This window comes from Solanum lycopersicum, chromosome 4 (genome assembly GCF_036512215.1).
Source record: "Solanum lycopersicum chromosome 4, SLM_r2.1".
NCBI lineage: Eukaryota > Viridiplantae > Streptophyta > Magnoliopsida > Solanales > Solanaceae > Solanum > Solanum lycopersicum.
This window is the reverse complement of record NC_090803.1, coordinates 7220524-7243910: the sequence shown is the minus strand read 5'-3', so window position 1 is coordinate 7243910 and position 23387 is coordinate 7220524. Positions and strand designations below refer to the sequence as shown.

The window sequence follows — 23387 nt, the reverse complement described above, 5'->3', positions numbered from 1 at the left end:
TACCAATCAACACATGTATCAGATAATTGAACAGTACATGAATGAAACATAATATATTTTACTTCTACTACAGCACCAAATTTGAAACATTCTATTCCTAACTTTTTGAGAATTTTTTTGAGTCTTAAAAATAATAATCTCAACCCAAGTGGGACCAAATTTTGAATAATTTTGTAAGTAACTACTTGTAGTTGTTTCCACATTAAATATATATTGAATAAGTAACATTTTTATGCTCACACGTTTGTATAGTCAAAAAAATACACGTAGCAATGAGGTATTTTACACAAAGAATGCAATAGAATGATATAGTATCCAAATTATATTCAAACAAAGAATTCAAGTCAAACAACTAAATAATTACACAATAATTTAGATAATATACAATGATATATTTATAATGCCTAAATAACTAACTTGACTCTATCAATAATGAGATTACTTTATTTTAGAGGCTACCGTAAATTTTAACTTGTTATTAAAAGTTTATTGTTATATATTAACTTTTAACATGATTGATTTTGGAGATAAAATTAACTATAATTAAAGGAAGGGATTTATTTGAATTCATATGAAAATTATGCCGTATAAATAAGGTAGAAGTAGTACTTTTCATTTGTTCGTTTTAAAAACTTAAGCAAAAACATATATAATAACATATACCGTGCAACAAATAAAATATAAATTTAATAATATAACTCTTACATCGTAAAAATAGAAATAATACTATTAATTTTTCTAAAAATTCTCTATAGTCAAGTGCTTCAAATTGAAATATTTACAAAAAAGTGAAACAATAAAAAAGAATATGTCAATTAATAAGAAAAGTAGTACATAGATTCAAAAGAACAATAACAACAAGAAAATAATATAGTTATTAAAATATAATAGACAATAAATAATTAAAAAATATAAAAAGTAAGAAACTACATGTATAAAACTAAATATATATAGCTACAACATACACAATTAATTTTTTTTTTATAATTATCCAAAATATGAAGAAAATATTATAGAAAACAATTTTCACCTTATGGAATCTACGCGACACAAATTCATATTTAAAAAATGAATATATTCACGTCTTATAGATATTTTATAAAGTTAACTAGTTTAATTAGAGATTTTATCTGTCACACCACGATCACACCACGATCACAAATTTTATATATATATATATATATGACTCTCATTCTACTACTACTATATAAGAAGATGTAAGCACAATACCAAAGTTTCATTCTTTTAACACAAAAAAAAAAATTCAAAATAAAGAAAAAAAAAAGTTATCTTTGCATTTCTCATGAACTTCGGTGTCGTGTTAGGTTTCTATTGTTGGGGTTGGGAGTTCTTAACTGCCCTTCTTCTTTTCTCCACTCTTTCTTCTATCTAACTAAATAATTTCAATAATTTCTACAAAAAAAAATAATCAAAAATCCCAAAAAGGGTTGATCATTTTGTGTTTCTCTACTCATTTCACCAATTTTCTTGAAAAAAAAAAATTACAAAAAAAGTTCATTTTTTGTGTGTTTAATTTCTTGTTTTTACCAATTTTCTAGGTTTTCAAAAACTCCAACAACAAAACAAACCAAAAGGGGTTGCTTATTTAGTGTTTCTCTACTCATTTTACCAATTTTTCTTGAAAAAAAAATCTTTCTTTTTTTGTTATGGGGGTATTAGAAGGAGGTCAAGTAAGTGATGAAAAGAGTTTGTTAGAGTATGTTGTGATGAAAAAGTCATCACCATCACCATTTTTATTGAAAACCTACATGTTGGTGGAAGATCCGGCGACAGACGACCTCGTTTCTTGGAATTCCGATGGATCGGCGTTTGTTGTATGGCAGCCGGCGGAATTTGCAAGGGATTTGTTACCTACACTCTTCAAACATAGCAACTTTTCAAGCTTTGTTCGACAACTTAATACCTATGTAAGTTTTTAATATATTCGTCTTCAAGATTTATATTAGATCAACGAATATAACATTAAGTTTTTCATATATTAATTTTGAATTTACCTCAAATCAATAAATATAATATAAATTTTTAATATATTTATATTAAATATTTATATCAGATTAATAAATATAACAAAACATATAATATTAAAAAAAACAGACTTTTTTGATATTAATATATTTTATATTTATATCAAATCAATAAATATAACATAACATGATTTTCTCCAATGAAAGTTTCTTGGAAATGTGCTTATCGGAAACTATTTCGAGAAAAAAAAAAAATATATATATATATATATATATAGTTGCCGACAAAAATATCCATTGAAAAAACGTGTTGCTAATAAAACAAACACGTGTTGAATTAATTTTTTATGTTTGTCCAAAAATTATTCCCTACTAAAAAGAAATCCTTTAAGAAAATAAATCGTTTTCTCATTTTAATTTGTGATTTATTAAAAATTAATTTTATTTTATTTAGTTTTTTTTTTTCAAAAAGATTGAATTTGTTTTCCCACTGTCATCAAAATAAGTTATTTTTTATTAAATACATAGAAAATAAATTATTAATCTATATATATGTGATATTGAAAAAGTATTTAACTAGCTAGAGAATGTAATAATAATCACATGTAGTTTGAGGAGTTTGATTCTTTTGATTATATAATTAAAGTTAATTGTTGGTATCTTAGAGCGTTTGGTACGAACGAAAATATTTTCTCGAAAATGTTTTTCAATTTACTCATGTTCGGTTGGGATAAAAGTTTTGAAAAATGTTTTTCAAATCAATTTATTTTTTCTTAAAATTAGAAAATGACTTTCCTTAAAAAATTAGAGAAAACATTTTCCAAAACTCTCCTCTAATTTCAAATTACATTTTTTTTGGAAAAAAAATATCAATTTTAAAAAAATATTTTCAATATCAAAATTTTATTTTTTCACTCAATCCTAACCCCACACCACCCACCCACCACTAGGCAGCCCCCCCTCCCGAAAAGATTAATTTTGCTTTTGAATAATATTTTCAACTTTAAATTTTTATTTTTAAACTCCTACCCCCTCTCGCCATCCCCTCCCCCCCAATTTTTTTTAAAAAATATTATCAAGTTTAAATTTTTATTTTTTCACTCTTGCCCCCTATGCCCCCCTCCACCCCAAAAAAATAATTTTGTTTTTAAAAAGTATTTTGAATTTCAGAAATTATTTTCTACTCTAGTAAAAATAAAAGATGTTTCTTAAAAATATTTTTCATTCATAAATCAAACACTAAAAATTATTTTCGAAAAATATTTTCTACTCACCAACCAAACATGAGAAAATCAGTCAAAAATCTACTTGTTTTCCAGGAAAACATATTTTAGGAAAATATTTTACATGAAAAACATTTTCCTTCGTACCAAACGCAGCCTTAAAGTAAAAAGGATTTAAAGAACACAACTTAATTCTTGTTACTCCCTATGTCTCAATTATATGAGATCTTTTAAGCTTTGAAAGTCAATCAGTTTAAGTTTAATCGGAAATTTGAGTATATAATTTTTAATTTTTTTGAAATGAAATTTATATATTTGTAAACTACGTAAAAAGTACTACACAAATCACAATAATTGATAATTCAAAATGTTTAAAGGATCTATGAAAAATTTACCTTTAAAGATATATTTGTTTAACTCTTGAAATCCGAAAAATGACGTATAAAATGAGCCTCAGAGAATATTTTTAATACAAATTAAGATTACCAAGGATTTTTTGTGGGCTCAACTAATAGAATTACATATCATGATTATGGAGTAAACATAAAAATAATGATTATATTATTGACATCAATCATACTAGCTAAGAGCTTAGGTTAATAATTATGATTATTATAGGTTATCAAGACAAGATGCATGTATTGCTAGTTGTCAAAAGTAGTCACAAAATAGTTAATCACTTTGGATTAAGTTTGTCTTATTTGTATACTTTTCAATTAACATGCGTAATAATAGTGTTTTCACTAATTAAGTGGAAAGGTTAGTGGAGATTAAAAAAGTGCACTATTTTTCATGGATTAATTAAGAAGCTTCTCTTCTTTTTTTTTTGAGATAATTATTGTTTAAGTTTGAGATGATTTTTTTTTTTTTGGATGGAATGTTTATTTTTCATATGATTGTTTTGAAATTTATTCTAATCATCCATTTTGCATAAATAACATTAGGGTTTTCGTAAAATTACAACAAGTCAATGGGAGTTCAGTAATGATAAGTTTAAAAAGGGCGAAAAGAATTTACTCCGTGAAATTCGCCGAAGAAAAGCATGGACAAATAGGCAACAACCAAACAACAAGAAAGACAATATTATAGAAGAAGATCAAAGATCATCATCATCAACTTCATCATCATCTGAGTATATAAATCTTGTCGACGAAAATAAAAGGTTGAAAATGGAAAATGGAGTCCTTAGCTCTGAGCTTTTACTCATGAAAAACAAGTGCAAAGAATTAATGAATATTGTTACAATATTTGCTAAAAATCCAGAGAAAGAAGAAGATGAAAAAAAACCAATGTTATTTGGAGTAAGATTAGAAGTTAAAGAAGAAATGGAGAAGAAGAGAAAAAGAGTTGAACTTAATGAAATGGCTAGTGTTTTTCTCTCTCAATTATGCAAATAAAGTAGAAATTTAGAGAGAAAAAATCTATATGTAATAGTTGTACTATGCTATTTTGTATTATTTCATCCAAAAATTAATGGTCTTAATTAGCATGTAGTGACTACTAATTAAGTGGAGATATATACCTAAGTTGTATAAATTATGCAAGTTTTATTTTCACGTGAAATGTTAATAAATCATTTGCTTTTCTAAACTATGCATTCCAAGTTAATTTGCTTAAATATTGCAAAGAGTGATCAAAGCTTTAATATGTATGAAAAGTAATACTTGATTTATATATACAATATAATTTTTCGATGAAGAGTGTTCAAATATAATTACCTTAGCTAGCTATAGCTTCGTCTTTGATATTAATATTTTGTATTTTGATATATTCTCTCCGCTTATTTTTACTTGTTCATTATACTAAAAGTTGATGTCCACTTTTATTTGTTCAATTTGAAAAATTAAGAAATGATTAATTATTACATATCTAATCTATTCTTATTATTTAATATTATTTATAATTAAGAATAATATAGTAAAATTTACATTTTATTTATTATTTTTTTGGTGAATTTTGTGAAGTTAAATATAAATCAAATAGATATGAACGAATGAAGTAACATTCAAACTTCTTCAAAACATCAAAAGAAACGTGGCATTGCATGAAAAAATAGAAACGTAGAGATGGTCAAAATCATAGAGATTTTATATTCTGTAATTGATCAGAGATTCAAAATTCAACTTTTATGTTATGTGGGTCATAAAAAAAAAATGACAAAACAATGTTCAATGAAATTGAAATACATAACACAAATAGGATAAGATCGACTTTTGAAGAATTTGAAAGTAATGATAAGAATTTTCAAAGTTTGACCAAATATTAAAATTATTAGCAAAGTCGAAAATTAAAATTTATAAATATTAACTTGTTATCAAATTCATAACTCATTTATTCGGTCATTGTTTCCAATATTAAACACACACACATATATTATTTTTGATGAACTTTTTAATACAAAGAAAAAAGTATTTTATTTATCACAAGTCATACCTAATATTATATTATAGCTCCACCAAATCATAATAATCTCTCAAATCATAACAAAATAATTTTACTTAGGATGACAACACATTTATGCGATAGACGTTTTATTCTCCATCCTCTCCCCCTCCAAAGGCTAAGGGGGAGAAACTGTATTTCCTCCGTCACTTTTTTATGAGTTTCATATTAAAATTATTAAGTGCAATTGTATTTTCTATTTGAGCTATCACAAACTATTTATCAAAACTACTAGATCAAGTGTTTGAATTATACAATCGCTAAAAAGCGCATGGCACCTTAAAATTCTATCTACAACTCGTTAATTTTTAGGTGCGTTATGATAAATAGTTAGTAATAATTGGTTATTAATAGTATTATTAGTATTCTCCTACTATCGTATTCTTCGATTTTACTATTACATGTTTCTTTCTTTACTTAATTTATCATATTATATTTATGTTTTAGCTATTGTTCTTTTCAAAGTCCATCTTGTTGCAATAGGAATGAACAAAAGCAAATAAATTTAGGCTAATTTGATAAAGGTACCAATTAATTTACATTATTTGGTATATGTTTCACTTGGGTCGAGGGTTTAGATATCAGAAACAACGTACTTCTTTACCTTCACAAGCTAGGGGTAAGATTGTGTATACATTACCGTTTCCGGTCTCCACTCGTCGGATGTGTATGTTGTAGTTCAGGTAGAAAACTCGCAAAAGTGATAGTTCAAATGTGTTTTTGACCATTATCTGTCGTTGAAAATCGAAGAAATTGACTAGAACTAGTATGTTGTAATAACTTGAATATATATAAACATGTTACATGATTGAGAATTCATCATGAAGTCCATCTAATTCTCCTTTAAGACTATGTTGTTGAATGATCAAAACAGATGCAGTTACTGAGAAATCAGAAGCTGATAGAATATCACCAATAGGACCTAACTCAGGACATTCTTCCCAATCACTCATCCCTACTGTTAACACTGAATTAACCCGCCCTCCCCGTCCCACGATAAACAAACCATATTGCCCTTCTAACGACCTTAATGTCGAAAATGTCTGTCCAGAATTTACTAGGTATTTCTCAACGTAAGCAACACGTCCACCAGCAACATGTTTGTCGTAAAACTCAGCAAAACACTCATCATCTATCTTCATTTCTTCTAAATGTTCACTAGTAAGCACTTTTGCTTTGCTAATTCTTGATGATACACTATCTCCCGCGGCTTCTAACAAGAATCTAATTACAGTTAGCTTTACTCCAGGATGTCGTGCTACACGTCCTGCATACACAAGTGCTTCTCTGTCATCCTTCCCACCGATGAATATCACTGCTGCATTGAGGGAAATGGATGATCTCGAGATCACTGTTTTACCAAGTCCTCTGTCTACTAGTATCCCTACCGAACAAGGTGCATTTCGAAGAACCTAACATAGATCACAAGTTACAAAATGGTCCACTACAGAATGTACTAAAATGAGAATTTTGCTTGACATACCTTACGATTGATATGACGAAAGCCTGTATGACCGACCTGAAGTCGTCCATCTTCCTCTTGATTCTTATGAAAAGGAAGTATAATAAGATGTGCCATAAGGTCCTCAGCAAGGATACTTATGTCTTGATGCATGTTATTGATGGTAGAAAGTGCCATCATTCGTCGTAAGCTAACACCTTGACAGTTGTCGTTTAAATAACCGTTGACATCTTGAGTGATTTTCTCTCTCATTTCAACTACAGTAGGGTCAGTCACAGTTATAGCATCAATTCCCTCGCCTTGTGTTATCAATGTTGCTGCAATTTGATCTGTTAAATCGATCATATCAGTTAAGAAGACCATTATCCCTGGATTTACTGGCCCTCGCGAAATTTCCATGAAGTTTATGGCTGAGTTAACATCTTGAGGACTGTGAATGCAGAGCAATATTCGTAGCTCATTCACCGGATTGACACATTGTAACGCCATTTTCTGTGTTGGTGAACGTCTCCTCGCACGTTCAATAATTTTTGCCACAACTACCGGGGTGTATATTATGGTTAGAAACGTTACAAACACCAACGCTATACTTGTTGACATACTTATTACATTCATCTGCATCCACAAGTCACAAATCAAATCACACGAACAAACAAAAACAATCACCATCATAAAGGAGAAAACTAAAGAAATAGACACAAACACTGAAACTTGACCTCAACTAACAAGCAAACACTCCAAACATCGAGAGTACACATCGATCTAGATTCTGGACACCTTACCTCTTTCTCAACTAACACAGTGCAGACAAGTTGAGTCGTTCTGTGTATACTCAAAGTTGGAGCGTATACTTACCAGCTGACGTCAAGTTTGAGTGTTTATACTTATTCTAGGACGAACAAGACATACCCGATATGCATTAACAGCCAAGTAGACTTGAAAATGGCCCTTGATATTGAGTAACAATCCAGTAGCAACTGATTCAGGCCAGTGAAATCCAAGCATCAATCCAGAAACAACAGAACCAACAACTTTACCACTTGTTGCGATTATAAATGGAATGATAATTTTACCCCATGAAGCAATTTTACCAGCCTCAAATTCAGAAAGTTTAGCCTCAGTACCAACCCAAAAGAAAAACAATGGATAAAAAATTGTTCTAAAAATATAATTCACTTTCCCAATCATCATTTTTGATATTCTTCCTTCTCTTGGCATAAACAAACCAACCAAAAATGAACTCAAAACTTTGCTATAACCAACAACAGGTGACATACTACATATTAAGATTATAAATGCTAATGCAACAACTAAATGTGATCCTTTCATAGGTTTCCCTTCTGGATTTTCATCATTCACCCAATTCATAACAGATGGTACTACTTTCGATGCTAACAACGTCTGAAACACCAAAATCGCCATCATCTTCAACATCATTATCACACTACGATTCTGAAAGTTCTTATCAGGATCGAATATGAGATATCCAATAGCAATCAACAGGATCGATACAACATCAGAGTGTATCCCCGCGTCAACAATAAATCTACCAATGTCTGATTTACCAATCTTCAGATCAGTTATCAATCGAGTTAGCAGAGGTGAATCTGTTCCAGCTAGAACAATCGCGAGGCATGAACTGAATACAGCATTTGATTGTTTAGATATATTGAGAAGTGGAGTGATGAGACATGCTAAAACAAAAGTTGAAAGTACCCCTGAATACGCGACTTTCGCCTCTGGTAAAGTTAATTGGAGGAATATATTTGGATCAATCTCTAATCCAACCACAAACATGTGACACACCATAATAGCATCCACAATGTTATTCAATGTCTGTTGAACTTCACTGTCGTTTAAGAACCTTGAACGAACGAATTCAAGATTGCTAAGTAGCAATCCCACCTGTATATATATATATATATACATGCATCATTATCATCATGTATATCTATTAGAACTAACTTCTGTTAGTAAAACAAAGACGTCTCAATAAAATTAGTGACCTAAAGCCAAATTATAATAAGAGGTCTAACGTTACTACACTTACCATGGATTCTGCAATGATACGAGGCTGGGAGATAGGACGAAGGAGGAGGTGGACACAGTTACATAAGAACATGGCGAAGAAGAAACCTAAGAGGTAAATAGACATTGATGCAATTCTTATAGTAATTTGATTTCGACATTCTACTTTCGTATCGTTCTGTTTCAAGAAATCCATTTTTTTTTCTTCTTTCTTCTTCTTCAGATCAAAATTAGCAGAAAGAGAAAAATGAATGAAATGAATCCATTGTTATTTGGAATTATTTCCTCAAGAAATGGGGATCCTTTTACTCTTGCTCATATGTCTCCTACTAACTAGCTAATAATATTATTATTCTGACGTGTTATAAAGAAATTTGATTGTATAACTACATGTTTAGTTTGTGTAATAAAAAAAATATTTCATTCTTTTTTAAACTTACGCCTAATCAATACCGTCATATAAAATGTAACAACTGATGTTGAACCTTCATTTTTTATAAAAGAAAGGTAGCGGAAGGAGATTGTAAATTTAATTGACTCTATTTTTCTAGGCTGAACCCATCGATGACCCCTAAAATTAACATCAACTGAGTTTTATTCATTTTAGACACCTTGTAACATGTCCCATTGTTGTCATTTTGACACTTCTTTAACAATCAATAAAAGTTAAAAATGTATGTAATCCACTCACGGATGACATGAAATAATGATAAATTATGAGAAGACATGTGTCAATTTGATTTAAAAAAATAAGAATAATTATAAGAAGAAGAAAGAAAAACCATTTAGACTTATATTTTAAAAATATTTCAATAATAATAGACTTCATTTTCTAGGAAGTCATTTCAATGACTCATATCTAATTTTTTTGCCGGAAATTAGAATTCCGCCGGAAAAATTGAGGAGATTTAGATTCAATTTTTTTCCAATGACGTCTCCTATTTTCTTTTATAACTAATAATTCTAATTCTAAATAAAATATGTTTTGGTGGAAGAGAGGGAAAGAGAGAAAGATAGTAACAGAAATGGTGGATCTTCATCTTTTCTGGTGACGTAGTAATGTTATTTTTTAAATCTGATTCTTTTTAATCTTATTCAACGAGTATATGATTCTTTTTGTTTTACTCCAATTCAATACATAATGGTGATAAAGGGTGAAGGAAAAAGAGGGAATAAGATGAAGTGAAAAAAAAATATTTTTTAATAAAAATAATGATTTCCACGCGCTTAAAATCAGTGCAACACACACACTTTCTCAATTCAGTAGAAAGTGTTAAAATGACATAGTGAGGCATGGCATGAGGTGTACTATATGAACAAAACTTAGTTAAAGTATCTAAGCGAAAGTTTGTGCCAACTTTAAGGGGTCACCTATTGGTTCAACCTTTATTTTGATTAGTCAAGAAATAGGAGTCAATATTTGAAGTAAACTATCAACAAAAAGCGGGTTGAGTTATAATCTGCCCAAATTTACTTGGACTCAAATGGCCGTTGGGTCATGGCCCGCTTAATCTAAGCAAATTCTTAGGGTAATACAACACAGTATTAAGTAGCAAGTTAAAATACAACACGATATTAAAAAATAAAATAACACGACATTAAAAAGCTATACAACACGATATTAAGTAGCAATAATAATACGATATAAGTAGCAATACAATATAGGATATTAAGTAGAAACACTAAGAAGATATCAAATAAAATCTATCAAAATCTGCAATTGGATCAGTGGTAGCAGTTCTCCATAGCAAGATCGCACACAGTGTTCTTCGAGCTCAAAACTTTAGTTTAGTTCCGTTAGGAACATCCTAATTATACATATTTACAAGACGAAACGAAACATATTCACCATGGTAAGGCTGGACAAAGTGAAGAACACAAGTGAACTATCTAAATGGTATAACAAGAACAATTCTTTGATCCATCACGCTCATTTTCAATGTATCAATATCTGCAATTGTTGGCAATATATCAACACACTCCTTTTTAGTTGAACCAGTGGTAGCAAAACCTAGGGGTGTCAAAAATGAATCCACATAGTTAACCCGCCCAAATCGTCCAGAATTTGAAGGGTTGAGCTCAGTATAATTTGAATTGGATTCAATCTCAATCCATTCAAACTTAATCCATTTGAAGAAAGTTCTCAATTGAGTCCAATTCAATTTCCAATTTCAACCCGTTTTAGAACTTTTTATTAAGATATGTTCGTATATTGAAGGTATGAATTATTATCTATTTAACATCTTTTATGATTTATCTATCTTGTTACTTTTTTAACAAAAAATTATTGAGCGGAAATTCAAATTATGATTATAAAAGTTAAATATCAATATGTTAAATTATTGAGATTAATCGAATGAAATTAGGAGGGTCAAGACTCAACCCGTTTTTAGCCCAATATAAACTTGGGCGAGTTAAGATCCAATCCGATTTCTATTCAACCCATTGAAATATTTCCAATTTCAACTCAACCCGCCCATTTGACACCCCTAGCAGAACTTATAACCAAAAGTAGTTCATGATTAATAACAGATAGTATTAAATAAATAGTATAAAATAATATTAGTATTTACTGTGTACTAATCGTAGTCCTATTAGGATTAGTACTCCTTAATCCTAGTCCTATTAGGATTAGTACTCCTTCCTATATCTCCTATATATATCTCCCATGTATTCGTTTATTAGGTTAACACTTTAATACAATCAATGTTCCTTCATGGTATTAAGAGCCAGAAAACCTAGATCTTTCTTTCTCTAGTTTTTTTTTTCTCTCTTTAGGGCACCGATCGTTCCCTCTCTTCTCTTGGGCGGCGGCAGCCATGACAACCGAGGTGGATCATCTCGATTCACTTCCTTCTGGCGTTAAACTCCTTCTCAGGCATCTTCATGCCCTGATTCCTGAAAAATTATCAGACATAAATTACCCTACATGGAAAATCACCGTTCTTACAGCCCTAGAGGCCAATTACCTTCTCAAATACGTCGATGGAAGCACAAAACCGCCGCCGGCAGTCATCACCGCCACGGACAAATCAGAAAAAACTAATCCGGCCCATGCCGCCTGGAAAGCCGTGGATGGCCAGATCCGATCATGTTTGATTGCGGTCATCTCTCCCACGGTTCAGAAACACGTCCGATCCTACACAACTGCTTCAGCCCTGTGGACGGCCCTCGCAACACGCTATGCATCAATTTCCCACTCTCATATTTTTCAATTGCGTGATCGTCTCCACACAATTACCAAGGAACGAAAACTATGGCGGAGTATTTAGACGAGGTCTCCACCATCATCACAGCCCTCGACACCGTGAACGAAATCATTCCCGAAAAAGATCTCGTCATGTGCGTATTTCGGGGGCTCCCATCAGCTTAATCCTCCATTAAACAGGCGGTTCGCATCAGTCCAACGCCCGTTGACCTGGCTACTCTCTCCTCGTGGCTAAAAAGTGAAGAAATCAACGTGGATTTGGAGAGCAAACTTCTTCTCCGAGAAGCGCTGTTATGGAGCCGGCCACCGCCTTCACCGCAAGCCAGAACTATCGCGGGGGGCGTGGTGGCGGCCGGCAGGGGAGCCGCGGCGGCTACGGCAGAAACAACAGAGGCCGCGGGCGTGGTGGTCGGCAGGGCAATCGTCCGCTGTACGACGGTCAGCAGCACGGCAGCAACAACAACCTGCACTCCTTCGGCAGCGGCGGGCAAGACACTTACGAGCGGGATCGTCCAACTTGTCAAATCTGTCAGAAAACAGGACACACCGCTGTTCGTTGCTGGTTTCGGTATGAGGAGAGCCGAAATAGTGATAACCGTGCCAATTATGCATCTCAAGCCAGCCCTTCCTCTGAATGACTGTTGGATACTGGGGCCAACATGCACGTTACTTCTGATCTATCCAAGCTTAACGCTCCAAATCCATATCATGGCTCCAATGGTATTACTGTAGGCAACGGTGAGTCCCTTAATATTTCTCACACTGGCACGGGTGCCATTAAAACCCCCACCGCTATCTTTCACCTAGGTAACCTTACCCATGTCCCTTCTATTAAAACCAATCTCCTTTCAGTTCACCAATTCACAAAAGACAATAATTGCTCACTCTTGTTCACCTCTAATGATTTTTAGATCTAGACAATACACCCGCAACCACCACCCACACTTACAACCAACCCGAACCACCCCATACCCACAACATCTCCAGCCCGATCCGTTTTGGGTCCTTCCCGGCCACCCCCGAATCACCACCGCCCTTGCCACCCTCCAATACTCATCCCATGTTAACCCGTGGCAAAGCCGGTATCTTTAAACACAAAATATTTCAGGCTACCATACTACCAAATACACCCCTTCCCGATAGTGAACCAACAACCTACTCTGTTGCCTCAAAAAATGCTTATTGGCGTCATGCTATGGATGACGAGTTTAAGGCTTTGACTGATCAGAAAACTTGGGTTCTTGTACCTAAGCCCCATGGGCGGCACCCAGTGGGCTGTAAATGGGTGTACAAAATTAAACACAATGCAGATGGCAGTATTTCCAGGTACAAGGCTCGTTTGGTTGCTAAAGGCTACAATCAGGAGTATGGGCTTGATTACTCCGAGACATTCAGTCCTGTTATTCGGTAGGAAACCATTCGCCTGGTACTGTCACTCGCCGTGCGCAACAATTGGCTCATCAATCAGTTGGATGTTTCCAATGCTTTTCTTCATGGCATGCTTGATGAAACTATCTACATGAAGCAACCACCGGGCTATGTTGATCCCCGCTTCCCTCAACATATTTGCAAAGTCCAAAAGTCTCTGTATGGGCTCAAGCAAGCCCCCCGTGCTTGGTACACACGTCTGAAAACGTTCCTCCAAGGACTCGGCTTCACGTGTTGCGTACACGACACGAGTCTGTTTACTCAACATTCAGCACACGGTACAGTCATTCTTCTTGTCTATGTAGATGATATCGTTATTACAGGCTCTAGTGCAGCTCTCATTCAGGATGTCACTCGAGCTATGCATACTACCTTCAAAATGAAGGACCTTGGCCCGTTACATTATTTTCTGGGAATGGAGGTTTCTCGGACAGGCAGCGGCTTGTTTCTTCATCAGTCAAAATATGCTCGAGATCTGTTGCAGAAAGCTGGACTGGAAAAATGCACCAGTCAACCAACACCGATGGCAGTCTTTTCGTCTACGAATGGAGCCAACACCCCCTTTGCCGATATCACCCACTTCCGCAGCCTCATTGGGGCTCTACAGTATCTGGCTATTACCCGTCCTGACATCCAGTTTGCTGTCAACTGAGTTGCTCAGCGCATGCATCAACCAAGTGAACATGATTACCATTGTCTAAAACGCATTCTCAGGTACATTTTTGGCACTCTTGGTCGTGGTTTACTCATTCGACCCGGGGACTTGGAGCTTCGGGTTTTTTCAGATTCAGATTGGGCGAATGATAAAAATGACAGAAAATCTACATCGGGGTTTCTCATTTTTTTGGGGCCGAACCTGATCTCCTGGTGTACAAAAAAATAACCCAAGGTCTCTCGATCCTCGACTGAAGCTGAATACCGCGCCCTTGCTCTTCTTGCTGCTGAGACCATGTGGGTCACATATATTCTTCGCGAACTCCGCGCCACTCACACTGTTCCTGCTCTCTATTGTGACAACAAATCAACCATCTGTGTGGCCAAGAATTCCGTCCTACACACCAGAATGAAGCATGTTGATACCGATTGTCTCTTTGTTCGCGATGAATTTCAGACCGTCACCATGACTGTGCAGTATGTACCCACTGAAGAACAACCGGCTGATATTCTCACCAAACCTCTCCCGAGCCGACAACACGATTACCTCAGTTCCAAGCTTCCGTTCGCTTCCGCTCAGCTCAGCATGAGGGGGGATAATAACAGATAGTATTAAATAAATAGTATAAAATAATATTAGTATTTACTGTGTACTAATCATAGTCCTATTAGGATTAGTACTCCTTAATCCTAGTCCTATTAGGATTAGTACTCCTTCCTATATCTCCTATATATATCTCCCATGTATTCGCTTATTAGGTTAACACTTTAATACCATCAATATTCCTTCAATGATGAACAATAGCTATATAGGCAAAGCTCGTGACCACCTCCCTTCGGTTTAGAGTCTTTAGGCTCCGACATAGTGGCTCTTTCATGCATTCCCTAGAAAATAAAGTGTTGGTCTTATTAGCATTTTAACATTAATATTTGTAATAATAAGATTGATTGCCAAAGGTTATCAAGTGTATGGATGGTCCATCCTAATTACCGTTAGTGGCTTAATTGCCATTATTAATTTGATGTCAACGTTCTAGAAAATCAATAATCGGAAAGTGTTGAATAAAACAAATTACAATTTATTTTTTAATTTCTTCTTAAATTTTCAAGCAATACAACAAACATATTAAAGTAGAATATAAGTGGTGATACATTAAAAAGAAGGTCGTATACATTAATGATCAAAAAATCAGAGCTCTAATACATTAAAAAGAGGATCGAATATGTTGACACCAAATTTTAGTCTGATAGTTTTAAAATTAATACATTTTGAGTATGTTATTTTAAACAGTTCAAATTACACGTTTTTATCATAATGAAATTTGTTGATAATCATCATCTTTCTCAAAGTATTTTATCAATTGTTATGTTTAAATTATTTTGTCATAGCCAGACGTTCAAATATTTGTTCATTTTTTCTGTTAAATTAAAATTTTTTTACATGCAATTGATTACGTTTATTACATTTTTTCATATTCATTTTTTTCATTATTACATTGTTAAAATTCATTTTGATATTTTGTGCAGTCTAAGAATTCATTCAAATTCGAATACAATTTATATATACATATATTGTATCAATTAACAATTTTTGGGTCCATCACCTCAAGCTCATAACTTGAGCCTATGATTTTCAACTCCTTATATATGGAATAATTGATTCATTAGGTTTTTTTTTGGGGTGGATAAGATTTTTAGGGATTATTTTTCAGATTTTTTAATTTTATATTATTTATTATTTTCGATTGAAAAGTTTCACTGAAATTTTATCAAAATCCGCTAACTCCACCCCCAAAAGATCTCAGTTGCTCTAACCCGTTCCTTTCTCCATTTTCAGACTCTTCAGTTGATACTTTATTTTCTGATGAACTGTGTTGTTGTTGTCCTTTTCGTTTCAATTTTTATGTTATTGTTTGATTGTTCTTGTTACTTACTAATATATGCTTTTCTATTCTTAGTTTATTAGCTTTTAATTATCTCTTTTCTTTTCTTAAACTTGAACTTTTATGTGTTTTTGAGAAGTTGCTGTTATTATGAATAGGCTTTATGATTTTGTATTTTTGCTTAATTGTTATAAATTGTTGTAGTTATATGTGACTTTGATTAGTTATTTACTCCGTTCATTTTGCTAAAAAATTCTTACTTATTGTTATTGCTATTGGGTCGTTTCTCCACTATTAGTTATTTTTTTAGTTACTTTCCTTTGGTTTAGCTACTCATTTGATTTTATTTGTGTTTTACTCGGTGAAGCGAGTTAAAATGGCCAAGGAAAAAATTTTTCCGTCGATTTTGGAGGCCTTCATTCTAAAAGACAGAAATTTAGTTAAGTTTATATTATTTGTTTTGTTAAAATTGTTCAATAAAGAAATTATCGTCGATTTCAAAGGCCTCCCATGTTCATAGGACGGATTTTATTTATTAAATTATTATTTGATTAACTCATTTTTATTTATATTTGTTTATTACTAAAATTTTTACTAAGTGTCTTTACAAGTACCTCGAAGTTGCTTCCATTGAAGTTATTCGGACAAAGTTCAAATTATATTATTTATTATTTTGTATATATTGACTTTAGGCAAATCTTAGGTCGATATCATTATTTAATCATATTACTCGTGTATATTGTATGATTATTATACTCGTACATCAATTTTGTCTCCTCCACAATTTAAAAAATGAACCCAGTCAGGAATCACAATTGTGGATTTCGAAGGATGCGTAACCCCTTTCCTTCGAAATAATTTGAACCCCTTACCTAGATCAATTGGTTTCGTAGACTATCTTTTAAGTTAATTTGTTAATAGGTTTCCTAGTTTTCCTAAAAATTAGGTGTCAACTCCCTTTTCCCTTTAACCCCCTTTTACCCGTTTTAAAATTTTTAAACTAATTTTTTTTAATTGAGTCACCGCAACGTTACTCCCATTCAAAGGATGCAAACATGATACATGCGCTGATAGCCTGATATATTAAAAAGAAGGTCGGGTACATTAATCGCCAAAAAATCAAATCCCTTAAAAAATCAAAGCGCTGATACATTATAAAGAGGGTAGAATACATTAATGACATTTTTGACTTAAGAGAAAAATGAGAGATTTTGAAAATTTGTAAAACTTATAGGGAATAATGGTAATAAGTAAACTAAAATGTGAGATCTGTTATATAATCAAGCTCATAATAATATAATCATAAAGAGAAGAAGACAAGAGAAGTAGATAAAAGAAGAGTCATTTTCTTCTTATTCAAGTGTGTAATTCAAATGGTGAATGATGTCTCTATTTATAATGTTGAGATATCACTCCCAAAGGTCACCAAATTAATAGATACATGTTTATCCATAATAGATCATCTCACCTTGGAAATATAAATACATGAATACAAGTAATTCATGAATATTCAATGGACAATCCAGTTAATTAGTTCAAAGGATTTGTAACACTCCCCCTTGGATGTCCATAGATAATGTGCCTCGTTAAAACCTTACTAGGAAAAATCCTATGGGAAAAAATTCTAGTGAAGGAAAAAGAGTACACATATCTTTTGATACACACTATTTGTTGCCTTATTAAAAACCTTGCCAGGAAAACCCAGTGGGAAAAAACCTTGGTCAAAGGAAAAAGAGTGCAACACGTATTATACTTCCCCTGATTAAAACATCACTTAATTTCTTGTGATGATGTCTCTAATATTTGTACATTGTGGTTGATATATTCTTTTTCAAAGAAAAACCACACATTTCCTGAATATGGTGTGTCATTTATCTCAACTAGACGCACTTTCGACTTGCTTCATAGATGACTTTTATTTCTGTATAACAATATTTACTTCATTGATCGCCAGATTATTATTGTGCCTCCATATGCAAACACATAGAGTGCTTGAGATAGAGCTTTATGCGGATCAAATAAATATTCTACATCTGCGTAACCAATCAATTTTGTCTTGAATTCCTCAAAATAAAATAAACTCATAACTATGTTCCTTCAGGGATATTCAATCATGTGCTCAACACCATTTCATTATTTTTTTATCGGGGAGAAATTGAACCTTGCCAGTAAATTTACTGCAACACAAATATCTGGTAATATTGTTAGTAAGATGCTAGTGCCCTGATTGCACCAAGATATGAAGTTTCATCACCAAGAAATTCTTCATCCTTCTTTTGAGATATAACTGAATCATCATTTATTTCAAGCGATCTCATAATCATTGGGATACTCAATGAATATGATTTATCCATATCAAAACATATCTGTGTATGTGCATTGATAGACAAATATTTTATTTGTCAAATTATCAATCAGTAGGTCAAGACAAAATTTTGTCTTACCAAGACCTTTTCGTAAAATAAAAGGACAATTAGGGTCATTCTTTTGTACCCTTTTCCTCCTTGACTATTTCAATCCATATAAGGATTCTTGAAGCTTTATTGGAAAAGTTTCTTTCAAACTCTTATATGCTTCAAACACCTCGATTGTTTCAAGGATTTTTATATAACTTTCATTGTCTAGCTAGACATTACAATTATTCATTACATGCATTGAAGTTTTTCATATGTTGCCAGATCAAAACAAACCTCATTGCATCCACCAAAAGAGAAAACATCTCCAATAATGTCAGGATTTTTGCGATAAACCTTTATGCCCCAAGGCACAAACCGTATTTGATATCTTACGGTTATACTATCGCATAATAATTTATTTGTACCCCACTGATATTATACCTTGATTTATGGACTACCAGTCCAAAATGTCACTTTTCTAAGTGAAACAAAATATACTTGAATTGTGCATTTTACTTGGCCAACCATTTATCTGTCCACACTATATGACAGATTTGAATTCAAGATCCTCGTCACAATTTATATCATTGAGCGCTACCTCATATCAAAGATACCGCCGACGGTTATTTGATATCGATTTCAACAAGACATAACTTATCGAGATCTCTTCATTTTTCATTATTTCAGGTACCTAAACCCTTTTCAAGATTTTATGAAGTGTTGTGTCAATGTGCTCTTTTATAGCACTTGCCTCATTATCATGACCATGTTGATCATTTGCTCCTTCATTCTTCAAGGAATTTTATATTTGGAATCAATTGGTCTATTAATCTTCCGACGTATCATAGACTCCGTCCTTCAAGGACTTCATATTGGAGCATTTGCAGGTGAATTATATCATAGGGTCAGTGCATTTATCTTGCAACTGATTTGCAACATTATGCAACTGAATTATCCCTTGAACGTTAAGTTCACATATTTATTTAACGAGTATCTAGATAATTCATAATTAACCTCACACATAATTTTCAGCCATCAATCATCTCTCCCCCTAATGTTAGAAAATCTAACATTCATTCCAACCTTATTTGGAAGTTCATCTTTGTGCGTGGTGGAGCAAGTAAAATCATAACCGCACATTCAACATTTTAGATGAAAATTATATGGTTCCTAACACTGAACCAATTTTAATGGGGAAACCTTGTTGGTTTGATGCATACACGTGTTGCTACATGTTAAATAAAATTATCTCATACCAAATCTTATTTGGGAGTTTAATTCTCATAACCATGATTTAACTATAATTGGAGGTGTACAAAATCTGCTAAATCAACCAGCATTATCAATATAATTTCATAGTTTAGAATTGTACTCTTAATTTTAACAATTCGAGCAAACAACCTTACAAAAATCAATTTGTAAGTTGACAACAATTTACATGTGACCATCGCATAGATGCATCAATCATATAGTTGCAAATGATTCACATGACAGGTGAACGGGCCCATATTCACCCTTTTATATGTTCCAAATTTTTTTAGGGGATTACAATCCCAACCTTAGCTGGTACAATGATCATTTTATCAAGAGAACAAGCAACACAAGAGAATTCTTGAAGAATTTTTATTTCTTCATCATATAAATCACCTGAATTTTCAATCACGTTTGCATCACATTTAATCGGAATGGTCAACCAGTCATACCAACTGATCTTTATTTTAGTACACTTATAATTTACTTTTACGTGTGATTTCATCAGCATGTACATGTTTGTATGGAACAAACAAGAGGAAAAATGGGGTAATCTTTTACATAAACATTTATAACTCTTTTCGGTTGTAGTGATTTATACTCTCAATATTTATTTTTAATTAATCCGAAACTTAAAAAAGTTTCTTTTGAGACTTACTACAAACCCAATATTATTCCTCTGATAATAGCACAACTCATTAGAGTTTGCAATTAATTTTGTGTACTATCACATATTGCATGACACCATCCCTATGATGAGCCTCTCCTTCAAGGAGGAAATTATATTATTATTGTCATGGTCAAAATCATTACGAGCAAGACGTCTTTCTTGCTTTACTTTTGTTGTACCATAGGCATACAACCAATGACAAATTTGTATTGCCACACAATAATGACCACAATCCTTATAGGCAAGAACTATTTATTTCTTTTGCCCTTTCGGTAGTTCACAACAAACATACCATAGTGACGTATAAAACGTACAATACAATTAGCCAATTCTGCCAAATAAATTTTATTTCCTCTCAAATCTCCCGTAGAGACGAGAAGTGATTTATATCATTTTTTCTCAAACCTTCCATAGAGGTGAGTTGTGGCATATATCCAACCTATAATGATTTTATCACATCTGGACCCATTCTCTTATAGAATGATCGAGTATTCACGATACTCATCACAAGTCACATTCTCTTCAAGGAATGGACTAATTATTTATATGTACTTCATAAATTTGCATTATAAGCACATTGTCATGACTTTAAAATTCATCATATTTCCATGACACACCTCAACATCACTTTGAAAGATCAAGTGTACCATCACTTTATCTTCTTGTATCATGATAGAGGATTTATAAACTTGTCAAAATATTGTGTTGACAACATTCACAAGTCTAATGACCTTTCATACCATTTTGATGATAAAAATTGCCTTCACATTTTGAAGGACTATTTGAAGAACTCATAGTGTTCTTCCTTTTATCATTACCACAATGATGACTATTATAATTCTGTCCCTCCACGCCCTTATTCATATCATTAATTATTTGTCATCTTTCAGAGTAATCATTCACTGCTACCACATTCTTTTCAAGGAATGGAGCAAATTCAATATGACGAATTTCAAGACATTTCATCAGAAATATATTATTTTTCTTAGTAATCATTTTATCATCGCTATGGTGCATTGGTTCAAACTCAATGTCTTACCCATATAAGGCGTGTTACACCATAATTCTATGGGACTTGAACCCAATCACGGTGCATCAAAACTCTAATTGATGTCTTACCCTTTTGGTGCGATAGAACTTGAATCTATCGTCTTATGCTCAATTTTTTTTTATTATGGTGCATCCGGACTTTAATTTGATGTCTTACCCTTTTGGTGCGATGAAACTTGAATCCATCGTCTTACCCTTAACCAACTGTATAATAAACCGAAGTACAACATGATTTATTCTTTGAGTCTTTCAAAACAATCAAAATAATATTCAAACTCATGCTATTAAAATTTTATACCTTCTTCCATTTAAGAAGTTTTGTATAGCATGTCATATTCAACCAATAGTAGTATATGTCTTCGGTTCCTGATAATTGTTAGTGACTGAATACTATTTTATTCTAAATCATAAAATATTTTAAAAAATACGTACCTGAATTTATGCATATAATACTTTGATCTTCATAACGAGATCAACCAAAATATGAGCTAAAGAAAAACAAGAACTCACTCTCAAATTAAATAGAGACTCGTGCTGATAACGTGTTATAAAATCAAGCTCATAAGAATATAATCATAAAGAGAAGAAGATAAGAGAAGTAGATAAAAGAAGAGTCATTTTCTTCTTATTCAAGTGTGTACTTCAAATGGTGAGTGATATCTCTATTTATAGTGTTGAGATATCACTCCCAAAAGTCACCAAATTAATAAATACATGTTTATCCATAATGGATCATATCATATTTGAAATATAAATACATGAATACAAGTAATTGATGAATATTCAATGGACAATCCACTTAATTAGTTCAAAGGATTTGTAACAAGATCTCTGTAATTAATCCTTTTTAAAATTATTTTGCGCTTCTTACTTTATAACTAATATAAAATATGTTATAACATGACAACCAATAATTTACATGATAAAAAAATATCAATGTTACGACTTTATAGATATAGAGACAAATTATTGACTTATATAATTAATTTAATAAAATATGAAACTTGAAATAAACTGAAGACAAAAGAAGTATAAAAGTAATATTAGTCATTTCGATAATAAAACGTATAATATTAATAGATAAACAGTCGTAATAGTAAAAAAGTTGTGAATTTTTTTTTTATACACTATTTAATTAGAAGCTAGAAAACGACGAATAAAAAGAAATGAGGGTCAAAATTGAGTGTCAACACTCTTCATTTAGTTTAGGACACAAGAAAAAAAATATAGAGTGTAAGAATTTGTCAAAAAGAGAGTTCTTATTAATTGAAGGGATGTGTTTTTTTTTGTGGGGCTTTAGACTAGAATCTTGTCCAGAGCTGTTGAATTATACTTTGTGAAGACTGTGTATTCTGTAGGGAACAAGTCAAGAGAACTACTGCTGGACCGGTGTAAAACATTTGTTGCAGTGAGCTTGAATCTCCTTAAAGAGAGCGAAATATCCGCACTCAGCCTGAAAAAATTTATTTCTTCATTTTATTTTCAATTATAATCGTATAGTTTTGTTATATTTTAAGTTTTTCACTAACAATTTTAAGGAGACTCCTAATGACTACAATTGAAAAAACCGCGGATGTCAAGATAAGAGACCTTAACAAGCCATTTCGGTTCAATGATAACAATTTCAAGAAATGGAAAGGTAAAGTACTTTTCGACTTGAGTCTTCTCAATGTTTCTTATGTATTAACAGAGAAAAATCCTAATAAA

At 32.4% G+C, this 23387-nt stretch overlaps 2 protein-coding genes across 2 annotated transcripts; one reads left to right on the top strand and one right to left on the bottom strand.

Moving 5' to 3' along the window:
- The first annotated feature begins 1186 nt into the window (after window positions 1-1186).
- Window positions 1187-4798, top strand: LOC101266325 (heat stress transcription factor B-3). The gene is made up of 2 exons (XM_004236554.5): window positions 1187-1928; window positions 4153-4798. The coding sequence occupies exons 1-2, from the start codon at window positions 1668-1670 to the stop codon at window positions 4603-4605; spliced, it is 714 nt and encodes a 237-aa protein (XP_004236602.1). The 5' UTR covers window positions 1187-1667; the 3' UTR covers window positions 4606-4798.
- Window positions 4799-6408: 1610 nt separating this feature from the next.
- On the bottom strand, window positions 6409-9427 carry LOC101250207 (cation/H(+) antiporter 28). The gene is made up of 4 exons (XM_069297037.1): window positions 9163-9427; window positions 8022-9017; window positions 7134-7727; window positions 6409-7062 (listed from the first exon to the last, which is right to left on the bottom strand). The coding sequence occupies exons 1-4, from the start codon at window positions 9334-9336 to the stop codon at window positions 6451-6453; spliced, it is 2376 nt and encodes a 791-aa protein (XP_069153138.1). The 5' UTR covers window positions 9337-9427; the 3' UTR covers window positions 6409-6450.
- Between the last annotated feature and the right edge of the window lie 13960 nt (window positions 9428-23387).